The sequence below is a fragment of the Giraffa tippelskirchi genome, chromosome 4 (assembly GCF_054371585.1).
Source record: "Giraffa tippelskirchi isolate mGirTip1 chromosome 4, T2T-mGirTip1v1.2.pri, whole genome shotgun sequence".
Classification (NCBI taxonomy): domain Eukaryota; kingdom Metazoa; phylum Chordata; class Mammalia; order Artiodactyla; family Giraffidae; genus Giraffa; species Giraffa tippelskirchi.
Window position 1 is genome coordinate 112,968,230 of NC_137278.1, and position 15,188 is coordinate 112,983,417.

Here is a 15,188-nt window from a genome sequence, read left to right on the forward strand (position 1 = left end):
CCTGAAACTTTAGAGCATTGATTTCTACTTCATGATGCTATGAAAGCTGGTCTTACTAAAAAGCTGTGTTCATGATAAACACAAACTAGCCAAAAGATGAGAAATTCAGATATTATTCACACATCCACAAATACCTATAGATGTTAAAAATAATGTAGACAAAATATCTCAGAGTTCTATGGGCACAGCTTAGTAAAATGAACTGAGATCAGATCACTTTGATTTCTCACGGTTGAAAACTGCATTTGTAAATTGGTGTAATCCATCTCTAGCGAAGTTCTTCAGAGACAGCCTTGAATTCTTAAAAAGCTCCTGAATGATAGATTTTGCATTTAGATCTCTGCATTGTCTTAAAAGTGGTAGTTCACATAACTAGAGAATTCCCTATTGATTATATGATTGAGGAAGCACAAAATCTGTTATTCTTTCCGAAGTCAATTGTAATTTAAGCCCATTATCTCCCTGTGGATGTTCTATTTCAAAGAGCAACAGAATAAAAATGTAAATGCCTCAATGAAAAGGTTTGAGGATTCTTTTACTGAACTACGTTCTGTGTATTTTGCCTTCAAAAATCATAGCAGGAAAGAGTTTAGAAAAATCTGGCTACCAACCAGGTCAAGGGAAGGAACTAAATTTCACTAGGATCACTGATGAATAGTTACAACAAATTTTTACCCTTTTAATATCTCGTTTGTTTATGATATTAAAGTTTGAACTTCATATAGGAGCAACCTATGTCTTTATTTTGATATGATTTTGGACATCTCAGTGGCTCTAATGTGATCAGTAATAATAAAAGGCATTAATACAAGTTGTAGTAATTTTTTTCCTTTTCCTTCTGGCTTCAATGAAACTTTAGGGAACCACAAAGGACCTCTCTAAGTCTTAGGGATGGCTACTTTTGATGTAAACTTCACAGGAAGGCTTACATTTCACCAACTAGATTTTACTGAAGAAAACTGGCCATTTGGCTGGTCATTTGTAAGCAGGACCAACATGACATGTAATCTGCCCTTAGATGCCTTAGGTGTGATGGACTGCCCCTTCACTCAGACAGATGACTTGGCATACATTTATTAGCACTTAATATTATGCAAATGAAGCATAAAATACAAAGACTTCTAAAAACACCAATGTAAGCTATCTGCTCATTTGACAGTTGCTTCTGTAATACTATGACAATATTTATGCTGACATGAAAACACATGATAATTTAATATTAACCAACTACTTACAGCTAAATGAAAATATACCTTAAGCTCCAAATTTATACAATGTACTGAGATGTGTTGAAATGACCATTTCCTCATTATAAGGGTGCAATGATTTCCCTTTATGAGAGTGTGCGGCATAGCCTGAATAACTTTAATATTTTTCTGTTAAATGATAACTAAAATATATGCTTTATTAAATTTTTCTTATAAAAATGAGAACTACCTCTTTCAAACTGAATACTACTCACATATTCTCCATTCATTCCCTTTAGTCATGCTTATCTCTTTTGTAAACCTATTTTACATAACATTCAGGGTCCTTACCCTTGCCCTCCTCCCCCCCACCTCCATTCTCTCTAGTAAAAAAATGATATGTGTGCAGGGATGGGAATCTGTTACCATGGCAAGACACTGCTGAAATAGGCTCACCTCCTGGTTTCCTTACTGTTTGTCCTCTGCTGAGTGATGGACTATGAAGAATAGGAGAATTTGGTACTGACTGTAATGACCACCTGAAAGGGCAAAATGAAACATGTGTGGTGGCTCCAATTGGTTATATTTTCAAGAAAACAGTTCCTAAACTGAGCTTCTTAAATTTCTAATTTGGGGGACTATCTGAAATGTGAAATTAATTGTCTCTTGGGGAGTCAATGGCTACATCTGAGGAAAGGGAATATTCAAATATTTCCCTCAATTTTAATGATTTCTCTAGAATGTTTCAACTGGACATTTATTCTTTCTTCAGGTACATGTGTGTGGCTAAGGTATTTAAGCGCCCAAATAGTTATTGCTTCCTGATAATAGCATGAAGTGAAATCAGACTTATGTGCCTAGATTCACAAGTTAAAAGTTATGATCAGTATAGGTGCCTCTAACAGATAATTTTCCAGTATATGATACTTTCTGAAAGAAGATGTCTCACTGTCCATTTACCTACATGAACATGTGTAATGAAGTAGGTATATTTTCACCCTGGAAGCAGCAGTAACTTTTCACTCACAATATTAATATCACTGGTTTCTATATGCCTAATTTGAAAAGGAATTTTACTTTTGATCTTATATTGCCAAAAATATCCATTTTATATTTGAGAAAACTGATCTAGATTTTGTATGATGTATTTCTGTATATATATGCACATCTATAATTTAGTTTTGTAAAGCCCTAAGCTTTACAAAATATCAAATAGACTTCTATGTCAGAACATCAGTGTAGGTAAAAAGAGTTGAGATTTCTTCAGTTTATCAGTCAAAAATATAAAGTTAACAAAAAATGTTTAGAGAGGGTTATATATAAATATTATACAAGGATCAGTTCATCCTTGTTAGTACTCTCTTGCCAGATTCATAACACTTGGTAAGAAAAGACCTAATTTTGTAGCAAATATACTCTGATAATATTTACTCTGTGGAATAAATAAACATTATATTCTGTTAGAACTAATAAGAATAGATACAAAACTTAAATTTGAAAAAAAAACAGTACTAGAGTTCTCTATCCTTGCTTCTAACGAATTAAAAGTTGAGCTGAAATTGCCTCACTATTAATGAATGCATAATAAAATTCATGGAAATGGAAAACAAAAAGCCAATTGATTCTAGAACCTGAATAGAGTATAAATATAGTATAATAACTTGCCATTTTCAGGAGGGGAACAGAGGTTGAATTTGCAATTAACTGGAATTCTCATTTGGACAACTCAGCATTACGGATGTGGAACAGGTCTAGGTGAGGGGCAATGTGTAGATTTCTTTTAAGTAGCGACAACCTTGAACTGATGCAGTTTGAACTATAGCCTAGTAAGGGATTTGTTAATCTCTGGAAAAGCTATAGACCCAAGATTCACTTAACCCTGGCCTTGGTGATTTATGTGAAAGTCACAGACTTTATTCTTCTTGTACTGTTTCAGTCTGCAGACTGGAAAACCTCTCCCTTCACACGCTGAGAATTCCCACTGCAGTGAATGGAAGGTCAGTGTGTGGGAAGAGCACGTGAGCGGCGGGGGTTCAGCCCCAGAGAAAGAAGGTGTCGAGTTGTCTTGGTAAAGAATTTATACACCACGTGTTCACAGTTTCTTGACAGATATAATTATCAGTGTTGTCTTTTCCTTTACTATGTGCTGGGATTCTGAAGCATGGTTTCAAATTTGTGACTATCGAGTGTTTGATCAAGTAGCTTCAAGGACCTGAAAGGGTGGAGGGAGAATGAAGAGAAATCAGTGATTAGTATTCATTTGTCAACAACAATATGCTAAAAATATCAAAGGAGCACCTGCTATATGAGAACAGCGAGGATTATTTTAGGCACTATCATTCATGCAGTCTTGCACAGGCAAAAAAAAAAAAAAAAATTGACGTTTGCAAAGGAAGTAATTATCAAATGAGGATGGAAAAGACACAGTTATTCCCTAAGATTAAATTTTTAAAAATCAGTTTGGAAACATCTCAAAAGTAAAACATTTTTTCCTCTCAATTCCAGATGACTGTTTTTCTTCACGAAGGCAAAGAGATAACTTTATATGTTATGACTCTGAATGGTGCCCCTGCTCCTCTCTCTGATAGGCTTATCCTACCAATATCCCTTCTGTGAAGCAGTTAGTAGGCCTGCTTCTTCTCTCACGAGGTGAGCCTGACACAGAGTAGAACAGAGTAGGCAGATGCCCCATGTGGTCAGACCTGGGGGAGCAGCCTCCCCAAACATTCCCCCAGACCTGTCACTTTCCCACTGTCATGGAGTCATTTCTTTCAGAAAGAACAGTGGTTTCAATCTTTGTTTTTAAAGCTGTGGATATTTTTATTTCAATGAATGTATAACACCATATTAAAAAAAAATTAACGAATTGGTCAAGTTGATGCAAAAGTGTGGGATGGGTGTAGGTTTGCAATCTGCCTCCTCTGCATCAGCACTCTCCAGCTCGAAGCCTTCTAGAGAAATGCCTAAAAGCACCTTGGGCCTACAGAGTAGAACTGAAAGTCAAGCATGAGGCCACTGTACTTCTTCAGGAATCACTTAACAAGATATTGCATAAAAATATCTGCCATTAATATTGTGACTATTATACCAACACTACTACTGTTACTATTAAGTGCTCATTAATTGCCACATATTTTAAGTTTTACATATTTTTTCTTATTTAATTTCCATAATAGACCATTTTAATGAACCTTACATTGAATAACTTCCTCCTAGTCCCTTAGCTTCCAAGTGACAGAGCTACCAAATAATTGAGTTTTTAATTACTTAACTTATCGTAGAGTTACATGTCCCAAGGGAATGGGAGTCAGCAGGTGAATTTTAGTAAGAGTCTTGGGTCTCTTCATCTACCCAGAGGGGAAGTAGGCCCATGGGATATGCAGGCAGCTGAGAGAGCACTGGGCCTCTGAAGGGTGCGTCACTGAAATACCCACTGGGAAGAACCACCTGCACAAAATGTTCTCTATTTCCCTCATTCCCCTGATTTATAATTAAACAGATTAATGATTCTTTTTTTTTTTTTAAAGCCTTTCCCACACAGTTTAAATTTTATTGATCAAATCGCTTTCCAATTTTTGAATGAGCCATTATAGTAGGCAGAATATGACCTCTGAAATATGTCCACGTTCAAATCCCCAAACCTGTGAATGTGTTAAGATTCCATGGTAAAGGGAAATTAAAGTTGTAGATGGAAGTAAGGTTGCTAGACAGTTGGTGTTAAAACAGGGAGAGTGTCCTGAACTGTCCAGGTGGGTCCATACCTTGTAATTAGAAGTGGAAGAAAGTGAGAGAAGAGTCAGAGAAGGGGAGATGATGGTGGAAGCAGAGGTCAGAGTGGGTGCAATGTGAGGACTCTACTGTCACTGCTGGTTTGGAGGATGGGGAATGGAACCAGGAGGTAAAGAGTGCAGTTTCCTAGAAACCAGAAAAGGCAAGGAAATGAATCTTCCCTGGAGTCTCTGAAAGCCCAGTGAGACTGTGCTGGGCTCTGTCTTATAATACTACTAGAAAATTAATTTGTATTCTTTAAAGCCAGTGGTCCCCAACAGTTTTGGCACTAGGAACCAGTTTCATGGAAGACAGCTTTTCCACACACGGGGGTGGGGAGTGGTTCAGGTGGTGATGTGAGTGATGCGAAGCTATGAAGCTTCCCTTACTTCTGCTCACCTCCTGCTGTGTGGCCTGGTTCCTAACGGGCCGTGGACCGGTACTGGTCCACAGGCCAGGGGTTGGGGAGCCCTGTTTTAAGCCATTAAATCTGTAGTAATTTGGGGGGCAGCAACAGGAAACTAACAGACCTGTGATGATGAAGTACTTTGAAGCATAAGGCACTGTTTGAGAGGCAATTGGTGAGGGTTAATGCCAGCTTGGAGCGCTGTGAGACTGAATTCCTGGAAAGCTCATGCAAACGTGTCTACGACGAGGGATGGGACACGTAAGGGCAGGTACCACTGAATACAGAGGTGGAGCAGCACAGCTGTTAAAAGAAAGAGGCTTTGTAGCCCGTATCTCTGAGTTTGAATCACGGCCCTATAACTTCCTAGCTGTGACATCAGTAGACTTAAAAACAAAATCCTACATGACTCAGTTTCCTTTTTTAAAATGAGATTTAAAATAGTACCTAATACTCAAAGGATTATTGTAAGGGTTAAGTAATTTTACATGTGTACCCTGATTGCTTAACAAATTTTATCCAGCATTATGATTATTTTCTGGTTCAGTTTTCTGCTTGATGAGTCTGGGTTCCTTAAATTCAGTTTTTATCAGTCATCCTTTGGGATCTCTCAGCAAGTGGGCTGGCAGTTCTGGCAGTAGTTCCCAGGATCAGATCACAAGGCTTGTGACTGTGGCAGAGGAAGGTACAGAACAGGATGTAGTGAATACAATAAGGGAAGTGGGGGCCTGAAGAGCAGGAGGAGAGAGAGTCAGTGAGGCTACTGGCAATGGTCAGCTGCTGTGTATTAATAAATTTGCTAAGATGCAGCCTGTATTTGAATGTAAATGAATCCTGGATCTGGCAACAGAAAGTCAGAGAAATTAAACAAGCTTTTGGTCTTGACTTCCTCAGAATGCTGACATCTCAAAAAGAATTTCTCTGTTCTTATCACTTTTATTCTTTGGAAATCTGAGAATCTGAGTGAAATATGGATTTACATAGACTCACACTTTTAAAAATGAGATGCCTATGGGATAGAAGGCAAAATAGGTGAAGGGGATTAACAGGTACAAACTTCCAGTTATAAAATAAATAAATCATGGGATATAATATACAGCATAGGGAACACAGTCAATAATACTATAACTCTGTATGGTGACAGGTGGTAACTAGACTTACTGTGATGGTCAGTTTGTAATGTATTATAAATGTTAAATCACTACGTTGTTTGGTTGAAAGTAATAATCGAAGTCAACCACACTTCAATAAAAAAAAAAATGCTTAAAGAAATGTAATACTGTTTCTCAGAAAAAGTGGTTATAGTATTTTTTAAAAAACCCTATATTCATAGGTTTCTATAATATAATTATAAGGTGATCATACTTACTACATTTTAGAAAATGTAATCTATTCTTCCTGATAAACAAATATGGAAGTTAGGGAAAAGACAACTGAGATGCACTTCAGGGGAATTTAAAATTAACAGTAGGCATAAGACACATTGTCCATACACTATTTGCATTAAACCTATTTTCCATCTGTGTGCACCACTGACCATTGCTAGTTATTTCATAACTTCTGCCATCTCATATAAAAATATTATTTCTAATTTATGGAATAGAAATTATATTTCATGTGATAAAAATAAGATAGTATCTGACAAGTAATTTTGCTTTACCTGGTCTTTGCTTGACTTGTCAAAATTAAAAAAAAAAATTAGCAATCTATTCCAAGTAAACCGTTTCAGATCTCTTCTCAAAAGCAACCATAGTATGAGTTAGCAAGTGTAACAAATCCCATTTAATCCCTAAAAATCTAATTAATTAAAAGTTGAATAAGAGCTAATGTAAGTCTCTGACTGAATCCACCATAAAAATCCATGGATGATATGACTTAGTTGTACCTTGCTTGTACTTGAAATGGTCACTAGTTTCATCTCAAGGGGCCATTATATCGTATATTGCAAGTGCTATCTTGGCAGGCATAAATATAAATTTCATGTTCACTTAAATAGAACTTTACCCTATCCTGTGTAGCAAAAAACATGGCTTTAAATGCTTTTTATTAAAACTGTTAGTCTTTGATAATGAGACAGTAGGAAATTCTCAAGTGATTTCATGAACACTGATGGAACAGAGAAATGGTCCATCAGTATTTACGGCCAAGTTGTATACTTCCAGAGATGGCTGAATGAGCATAAGAGGAAGCTTTTAGTAAGATCTTAGAAGACTAAATGGCACATACTTCTTTCAAAACACTTTTAAACAATTTTACTAAGGGCCAGTGTGGTAAAATAATTAGGAGAATTGCTACAAGTCGGTATTATTGAGAATGGAAGAAAAAATGAGTTCATGAAAAGAATGTCAATGTTTGGCTGAAGAATAGTGAGCTGTTATTATTAGCAAAAAGACATTTGAAAGGATTCTAGAAGTACAAATGTTCAGCACCTTTGTGTTTGAAATGGATTAGAGAGAAGGAGGATATGGACAAAATGACTTGTCTGTATGCATCCAAATCATTGCATTATGCCAGTCCAAACCACCATATCTCTTGCCTATTATATAATAGTATCCTAACTGGTCTCTATTTTCACTCTTATCCTGCAATAATCTATTCTCCCTATAGCACCCAGAGTGATCTCTTTTAACACATAAATCATGTCACTCTTTTGCTTAAAAACCTTCAGTGGTTTCCACTGCAATGAAATCCAACTTCCCTCAGTGGTTTGAAAAGCTCTCTGTAACCTGGCCTCTGTCCGTCTCACCATCCTCCTCACTCTATCGCTCACCACCTCTGCTTTCTTTCTATTCCTCAAACATCAAATAGCCTCGTATCTATCACAGAGCTAGTGCACTGGCCTATTTCTTCCTCTTCTGATGCTTGTTTCCTGGCTTCTCCTTGTCATTCAACCTCAGCTTCAGTGTCACCTCCTTGGAGAGGTCTTGCCTGATCACCTCGCAGAAAGTCATCACCTGGCCAGTCTCTATCAAAGCACACTATTTTGATTCTACCAAGCACTGGTCTCAATAGCATATTTTTTACCTACTTGTTAATTAACTATCCCCTCCAACCATAATGTAAGCACCTGGATAGCAAGGACTGTGCTTTGTTCATGCTGTTTCCAAAGCCCATTAAATAGTGCCTGGCCCTTCCCAGTGACAAATAGATATTTATTGTTGAATAAATGTAGTTTTTGGAATGGAATGTAATTTCAGACAAAGATACCAAACTATGGTATCTGTAATAAAACTAGCAGGTTATAAAAGAAAGATAGTAGAATTCCCAGGACCCTCTGAGAACAAGTCCCATGCTCTTATTTAACTTCCTCATGTAGCTTCTTTTCATGCGTGTCACGAAAAATTGAAAATCTCTTCTCATATCCAGTGTTTCTCATTGTGCAAATAGTAATCTGATATTGAATGAGTTAAAACCACCATTACCCACTGTCATCTTCCCAAGAATATTTGAATCTCATTTTAAATACACATTTTCATACATTATAGTATAGAGGTATCAAAGATTCAAACTGTCTCTTTCAAAGGATAGCAAGGAAAATGTATGTAACTCCAGAATTCCTAATGTTGGCAGATGAATTACTTGGCAGAGTAAGAAGGAGAAATAATTCTTTGCTACTTGTAAGTGTGGCTGTGGGGAATCCATTGAAACTATTGAAGCTTCATATCATTCATCTAAAAAATGGTGTTTTCATGATACTTGCTGTGAAGGGTTTTTTGGGGATTAGGGATAACACGTGAGAAGGGCCTAGCACACAGCAGGCACTTCAGAGATGGTGACTCTTACTCTTAACAACTTTTCCTGAATTTTCGCTCTCTCCTTTTTTTATTTTTTGAATTTTTCTAAAAACATGAAGCAAAACCTGACTTACCCTTGTCACAAAGGGAAATTTAGAAAGACAGGTATCCCTGAGACACATTTTAAGTGAAGACCCAAAGAGAATTCAAAAATCTCAGAGCATAAATACTGGCAGGTCTCTATTTCATCCTTTTCAATGGAGCAGTTTTCTAGTAAATGGTTTCAGTATTGTAAAGCGGATCTTCCCAGGGTTAGCACTATATAATTGTTTAGTTTGTACACTGTGCAAAGGCAACTGGCCAGGGAGGTAAGTGGGGCTGGAATGTAGCCCATACTCTTGTCATGAAACCGTGTGCCAGAGGATGTGTGTCTGCACAGATAGCTGCAGTTCTGTAATCTATACAAAGGCATCGTATAGTCTGTACCTGGCCCTCCCAAAGTATATAATTTTCAAAATAGCTTACATTTCCAGGGAATTTGGCTAAATGAAACATAAAATAAGCAACTGTCTCGTTAACATTTTCTGAGGTCATTATGTTTTGTTTGATTGATTTTGTTTGGATTATTAAGTCTAATGATTATGTTCCAGCTGTCTAAGAAACTATACTTTTTGAAAAACCAAACTTATGTGCGTATGGGACTTTCCTTGTGTAGAGGGCACCTCTTACCTATGACATGTGGTTTTGCTGTGTTTGTTGCTGCTGCTGCTGTTGTTGCTGCTGAATTAGCAACTGCTGCTGTTGCCGACGCCGGGCTGTCCGTAGCTTTTCAAAGCGGGCCTCCATTTCTTCTAGGACTTTCGGGGTATATCGGACCACCAGCTTGACGCTGTCCTTAGCAGCCTTAAGCAGTTCTACAGCTTTTTCATGGTGTTCTCCTTCCACACTCTGAAACAACAGTGATACCTCATAAGGGGAGAGTTTCCATGTTCTTTGCTCTGGAGATAAATGCAAAATTAGTATTATATAGTACAACCTCTATCTAACAACTGGAAATTTAAAGAAGGTATGGCAAATTTATGGCCATCAATGTTATCATTTGCTGCATTTGTAGTTGAACCACGAGCAGGTTAGCTGCCCTAGGATACAGGATGGATGGAATGGAGGTTCAAGTTAGGAGGATGAGAAATAATGAAGACCTAAAAGATAACACTAACATTTAGAATAGGATTTCTAAATTTCACCTGGCAGAGTAATTGCACTGGTCCAGAAACCTTGGGAAAAATTTAAAAGGAATAATGAAGGAGGATAATGAAAAGGAATTCCTATCTGGTATTAGCACTTAAAAAGAATTTACAATGCTTAAAGTAGTGTCTTATTGATGTAAAAAGAGGAGAACGAGACGGAATCTAGAAGCAGATCCACCGCATAAAACTTGTATGTTACACGATAAGTGTGAAATTCAGACTAAAGGAAGAAAGGATTGTTAAATAACAATGCTGGAACAGATAATAATTAAATGATACAAAAGAATGTGGATTCCAGTCTCACAGTCTATGCTATGCTACATATAACAGGGTGATTAACAATTTAAATGTAAAAATAAAACCATGAAATAACTAAAATAAAACATAGGTCAGTGTTCATCATCTTGCAACATAAAAGTAGTTCTTCAGTAAAAATACCAAAAAAGACACCCCCATAAAATCAAATTTAAAAAGCAGAAGTTTTTAGACTGAAGAGAACAAAGTTATGGTTACCAGAGGGGACTTGTGGGAGGAAGGGATAGTTAGGGAGTTTAAGATTGACATGTACACAGTGCTATATTTAAAATGGATAACCAACAAGGACCCATTGTACAGCACAGAGAACTCTGCTCAGGGTTATGTGGCCACCTGGATGGGAGGGGAGTCTGGGGGAGAGTAGACGTGTGTCTGTGTGCATCTGTGTCACTCTGCTGTGCACCTGAAACTACCAAATTTTTAACTGGCTACATTTCAATATAAAATAAAACGTTTTTTAAAAAATGTTAAGTTTCTGTGTCTCACATGCTATCAGTTCAGTTCAGTTGCTCAGTTGTGTCTGACTCTTTGCGACCCCATGAATTGCAGCACGCCAGGCCTCTCTGTCCATCACCAACTCCCAGAGTCTACCCAAACCCATGTCCATTGAGTCAGTGATGCCATCCAACCATCTCATCCTCTGTCGTCCCCTTCTCCTCCTGCCCCCAATCCTACCCAGCATTAGGGTCTTTTCCAATGAGTCAACTCTTCGCATGAGGTGGCCAAAGTGTTGGAGTTTCAGCTTCAGCATCAGTCCTTCCAATGAACACCCAGGATTGATCTCCTTTAGGATGGATTGATTGGATCTCCATGCAGTCCAAGGGACTCTCAAGAGTCTTCTCCAACACCACAGTTCAAAAGCATCAATTCTGCGGCGCTCAGCTTTCTTCACCGTCCAACTCTCTCATCCATACATGACCACTGGAAAAACCATAGCCTTGACTAGACGGACTTTTGTTGGTAAAGTAATGTCTCTGCTTTTAAATATGCTATCTAGGTTGGCCATAACCTTCCTTCCAAGGAGTAAGCATCTTTTAATTTCATGGCTGCAATCACCATCAGCAGTGATTTTGGAGCCCCCCAAAATAAAGTCTGACACTGTTTCCACTGTTTCCCCATCTATTTCCCATGAAGTGATGGGACCAGATGCCATGATCTTAGTTTTCTCAATGTTGAGCTTTAAGCCAACTTTTTCACTCTCCTCTTTCACCTTCATCAAGAGGCTCTTTAGCCCTTCTTCACTTTCTGGCATAAGGGTGGTGTCATCTGCATATCTGAGGTTATTGATATTTCTCCCGGCAATCTTGATTCCACCTTGTGTTTCTTCCAGCCCAGCATTTCTCATGATGTACTCTGCATATAAGTTAAATAAGCAGGATGGCAATATACAGCCTTGACGTACTCCTTTTCCTATTTGGAACCAGTGTGTTGTTCCATGTCCAGTTCTAACTGTTGCTTCCTGACCTGCATACAGGTTTCTCAAGAGACAGGTCAGATGGTCTGGTATTCCCATCTCTTTCAGAATTTTCCACAGTTTATTGTGATCCACACAGTCAAAGGCTTTGGCATAGTCAATAAAGAAGAAATAGATGTTTTTCTGGAACTCTCTTGCTTTTTCGATGATCCAGCAGATATTGGCAATTTGATCTCTGGTTCCTCTGCCTTTTCTAAAACCAGCTTGAACATCTGGAAGTTCACGTATTGCTGAAGCTTGGCTTGGAGAATTTTGAGTATTACTTTACTAGCATGTGAGATGAGTGCAATTGTGTGGTAGTTTGAGCATTCTTTGGCATTGCCTTTCTTTGGGATTGGAATGAAAACTGACCTTTTCCAGTCCTGTGGCCACTGCTGAGTTTTCCAGATTTGCTGGCATATCCAGTGCAGCACTTTCACAGCATCATCTTTCAGGATTTGAAATAGCTCAACTGGAATTCCATCACCTCCACTAGCTTTGTTCGTAGTGATGCTTTCTAAGGCCCACTTGACTTCACATTCCAGGATGTCTGGCTCTAGGTGAGTGATCACACCATCGTGATTACCTGGGTCATGAAGATATTTTTTGTACAGTTCTTCTGTGTATTCTTGCTACCTCTTCTTAATATCTTCTGCTTCTGTTAGGTCCATACCATTTCTGTCCTTTATCGACAGGACACATTCTGACAGAATGTGGTCCACTTGAGAAGGGCTTGGCAAACCACTTCAGTATTCTTGCCTTGAGAACCCCAGGAACAGTATGAAAAGGCAAAAAGATAGGACACTGAAAGATGAACTCCCCAGGTCAGTAACTGCCCAATATGCTACTGGAGATCAGTGGAGAAATAACTCCAGAAAGAATGATGGGATGGAGCCAAAGCAAAAACGATACCCAGCTGTGGATGTGACTGGTGATAGAAGCAAAGTCCGATGCTGTAAAGAGCAATATTGCATAGGAACCTGGAATCTTAGGTCCATGAATCAAGGCAAATTGGAAGTGGTCAAACAGGAGATGGCAAGAGTGAACGTCAACATTCTAGGAATCAGTGAACTAAGATGGACTGGCATGGGTGAATTTGACTCAGATGACCATTACATCTACTACTGTGGGCAAGAATCCCTTAGAAGAAATGGAGTAGCCATCATGGTCAACAAAAGAGTCCGAAATGCAGTACTTGGATGCAATCTCAAAAACGATAGAATGATCTCTGTTCATTTCCAAGGCAAACCATTCAATACCATGGTAATCCAAGTCTATGCCCCGACCAGTTACGCCAAAGAAGCTGAAGTTGAACGGTTCTATGAAGACCTACAAGGCCTTCTAGAACTAACACCCAAAAAAGATGTCCCTTTAATTATAGGGGAATGGAATGCAAAAGTAGAAAGTCAAGAAACATCTGGTGTAACAGGTAAATTTGGCCTTGGAGTACAGAATGAAGCAGGGCAAAGGCTAATAGAGTTTTGCCAAGAGAACGCATTGGTCATAGCAAACATCCTCTTCCAACAACACAAGAGAAGACTCTACACGTGGACATCACCAGATGGTCAACACCGAAATCAGATTGATTATATTCTTTGCAGCCAAAGATGGAGAAGCTCTATACAGTCAGCAAAAACAAGACCGGGAGCAGACTGTGGCTCAGATCATGAACTGCTTATTGCCAAATTCAGACTTAAATTGAAGAAAGTAGGGAAAACCACTAGTCCATTCAGGTATGACCTAGATCAAATCCCTTATGAGTATACAGTAGAAGTGACAAATAGATTTAAGGGACTAGATCTGATAGACAGAGTGCCTGATGAACTATGGACAGAGGTTTGTGACATTGTACAGGAGACAGGGATCAAGACCATCCCCATGGAAAAGAAATGCAAAAAAGCAAAATGGCTGTCTGAGGAGGCCTTACAGATAGCTGGGAAGAGAAGAGAAGCAAAAAGGAAAGGACAAAAGGAAAGATATTCCCATCTGAATGCAGAGTTCCAAAGAATAGCAAGGAGAGATAAGAAAGCCTTCCTCAGCGATCAATGCAAAGAAATAGAGGAAAACAACAGATTGGGAAAGACTAGAGATCTTTTCAAGAAAATTAGAGATACCAAAGGAACATTTCACATGCTATAAAAAAGGTCAAATAATAAACTGAAACAAATATTTTCAATATACAACAGTCAATTTCTTAATATTCTTCAAATGAAGAGCTCTTCAGTTCAGTTTAGTAGCTCAGTCATGTCCAACTCTTTGTGATCCCATAGACTGCAGCACACTAGGCTTCCCTGTCCATCATCAACTCCCAGAACTTGCTCAAACTCACGTCCACTGAGTAGGTGATGCCATCCAACCATCTCAGTCTCTGTCTCCCCTATCTCCTCCTGCCCTCAATCTTTCCTAGCATAAGGGTCATTTCTAGTGAGTCATTCTTTGCATCAGGTGGCCAAAGTATTGGAGCTTCAGCTTCAGCATCAGTCCTTCCAGTGAATATTCAGGAACTCATTTCCTTTAGGGTTGACTAATTGGATCTCTTTGCAGTCCAAGGGACTCTCAAGAGTTTTCTCCAACACCACAGTTCAAAAGCATCAGTTTTCAGCACTCAGCTTTCTTTATGGTCCAACTCTCACATCCATACATGACTACTGGAAAAACCATAGCTTTGACTAGATAGACCTTTGTTGGCAAAGTAACATCTCTGCTTTTTAATATGCTGTCTAGGTTGGTCATAGCTTTTCTTCCAAGGAGCAAGCGCCTTTTAATTTCATGGCTGCAGTCACCATCTGCAGTGATTTTGGAGCCCAAGAAAATAAAGTCTGTCACTGTTTTCATTGTTTCCCCATCTATTTGTCATGAAGTGATGTGACCAGATGCCATGATCTTAGGTTTCTGAATGTTGAGTTTCAAGGCAGCTTTTTCACTCTCCTCTTTCATCAAGAGGCTCTTTAGTTCTTCTTCACTTTTTGCCATAAGGGTAGTGTCATCTGCATATCTGAGGTTGTTGATATTTCTCCAGGCAATCTTATTCTAGCATGTGCTTCATCCAGCCCTGCATTTCGCTTGATGTACTCTGCA

General features: G+C 38.5%; 1 protein-coding gene across 18 annotated transcripts in view; it reads right to left on the reverse strand.

Annotated features, from left to right (window-relative positions):
- Positions 1–1,058: 1,058 nt before the first annotated feature.
- LIN7A (lin-7 cell polarity scaffold A) overlaps positions 1,059–15,188 on the reverse strand; it is a 147,926-nt gene continuing 133,796 nt past the window's right edge. For all 18 annotated transcript variants that reach the window (XM_081597137.1, XM_081597136.1, XM_081597145.1 and 15 more), the window contains 2 exons: positions 9,825–10,043; positions 1,059–3,399 (listed from right to left, as the gene is read on the reverse strand). In XM_081597137.1, the coding sequence (XP_081453263.1) occupies positions 9,825–10,043 (219 nt within the window). In that variant the 3' untranslated portion in view covers positions 1,059–3,399. The remainder of the gene's footprint in view (positions 3,400–9,824; positions 10,044–15,188) is intronic.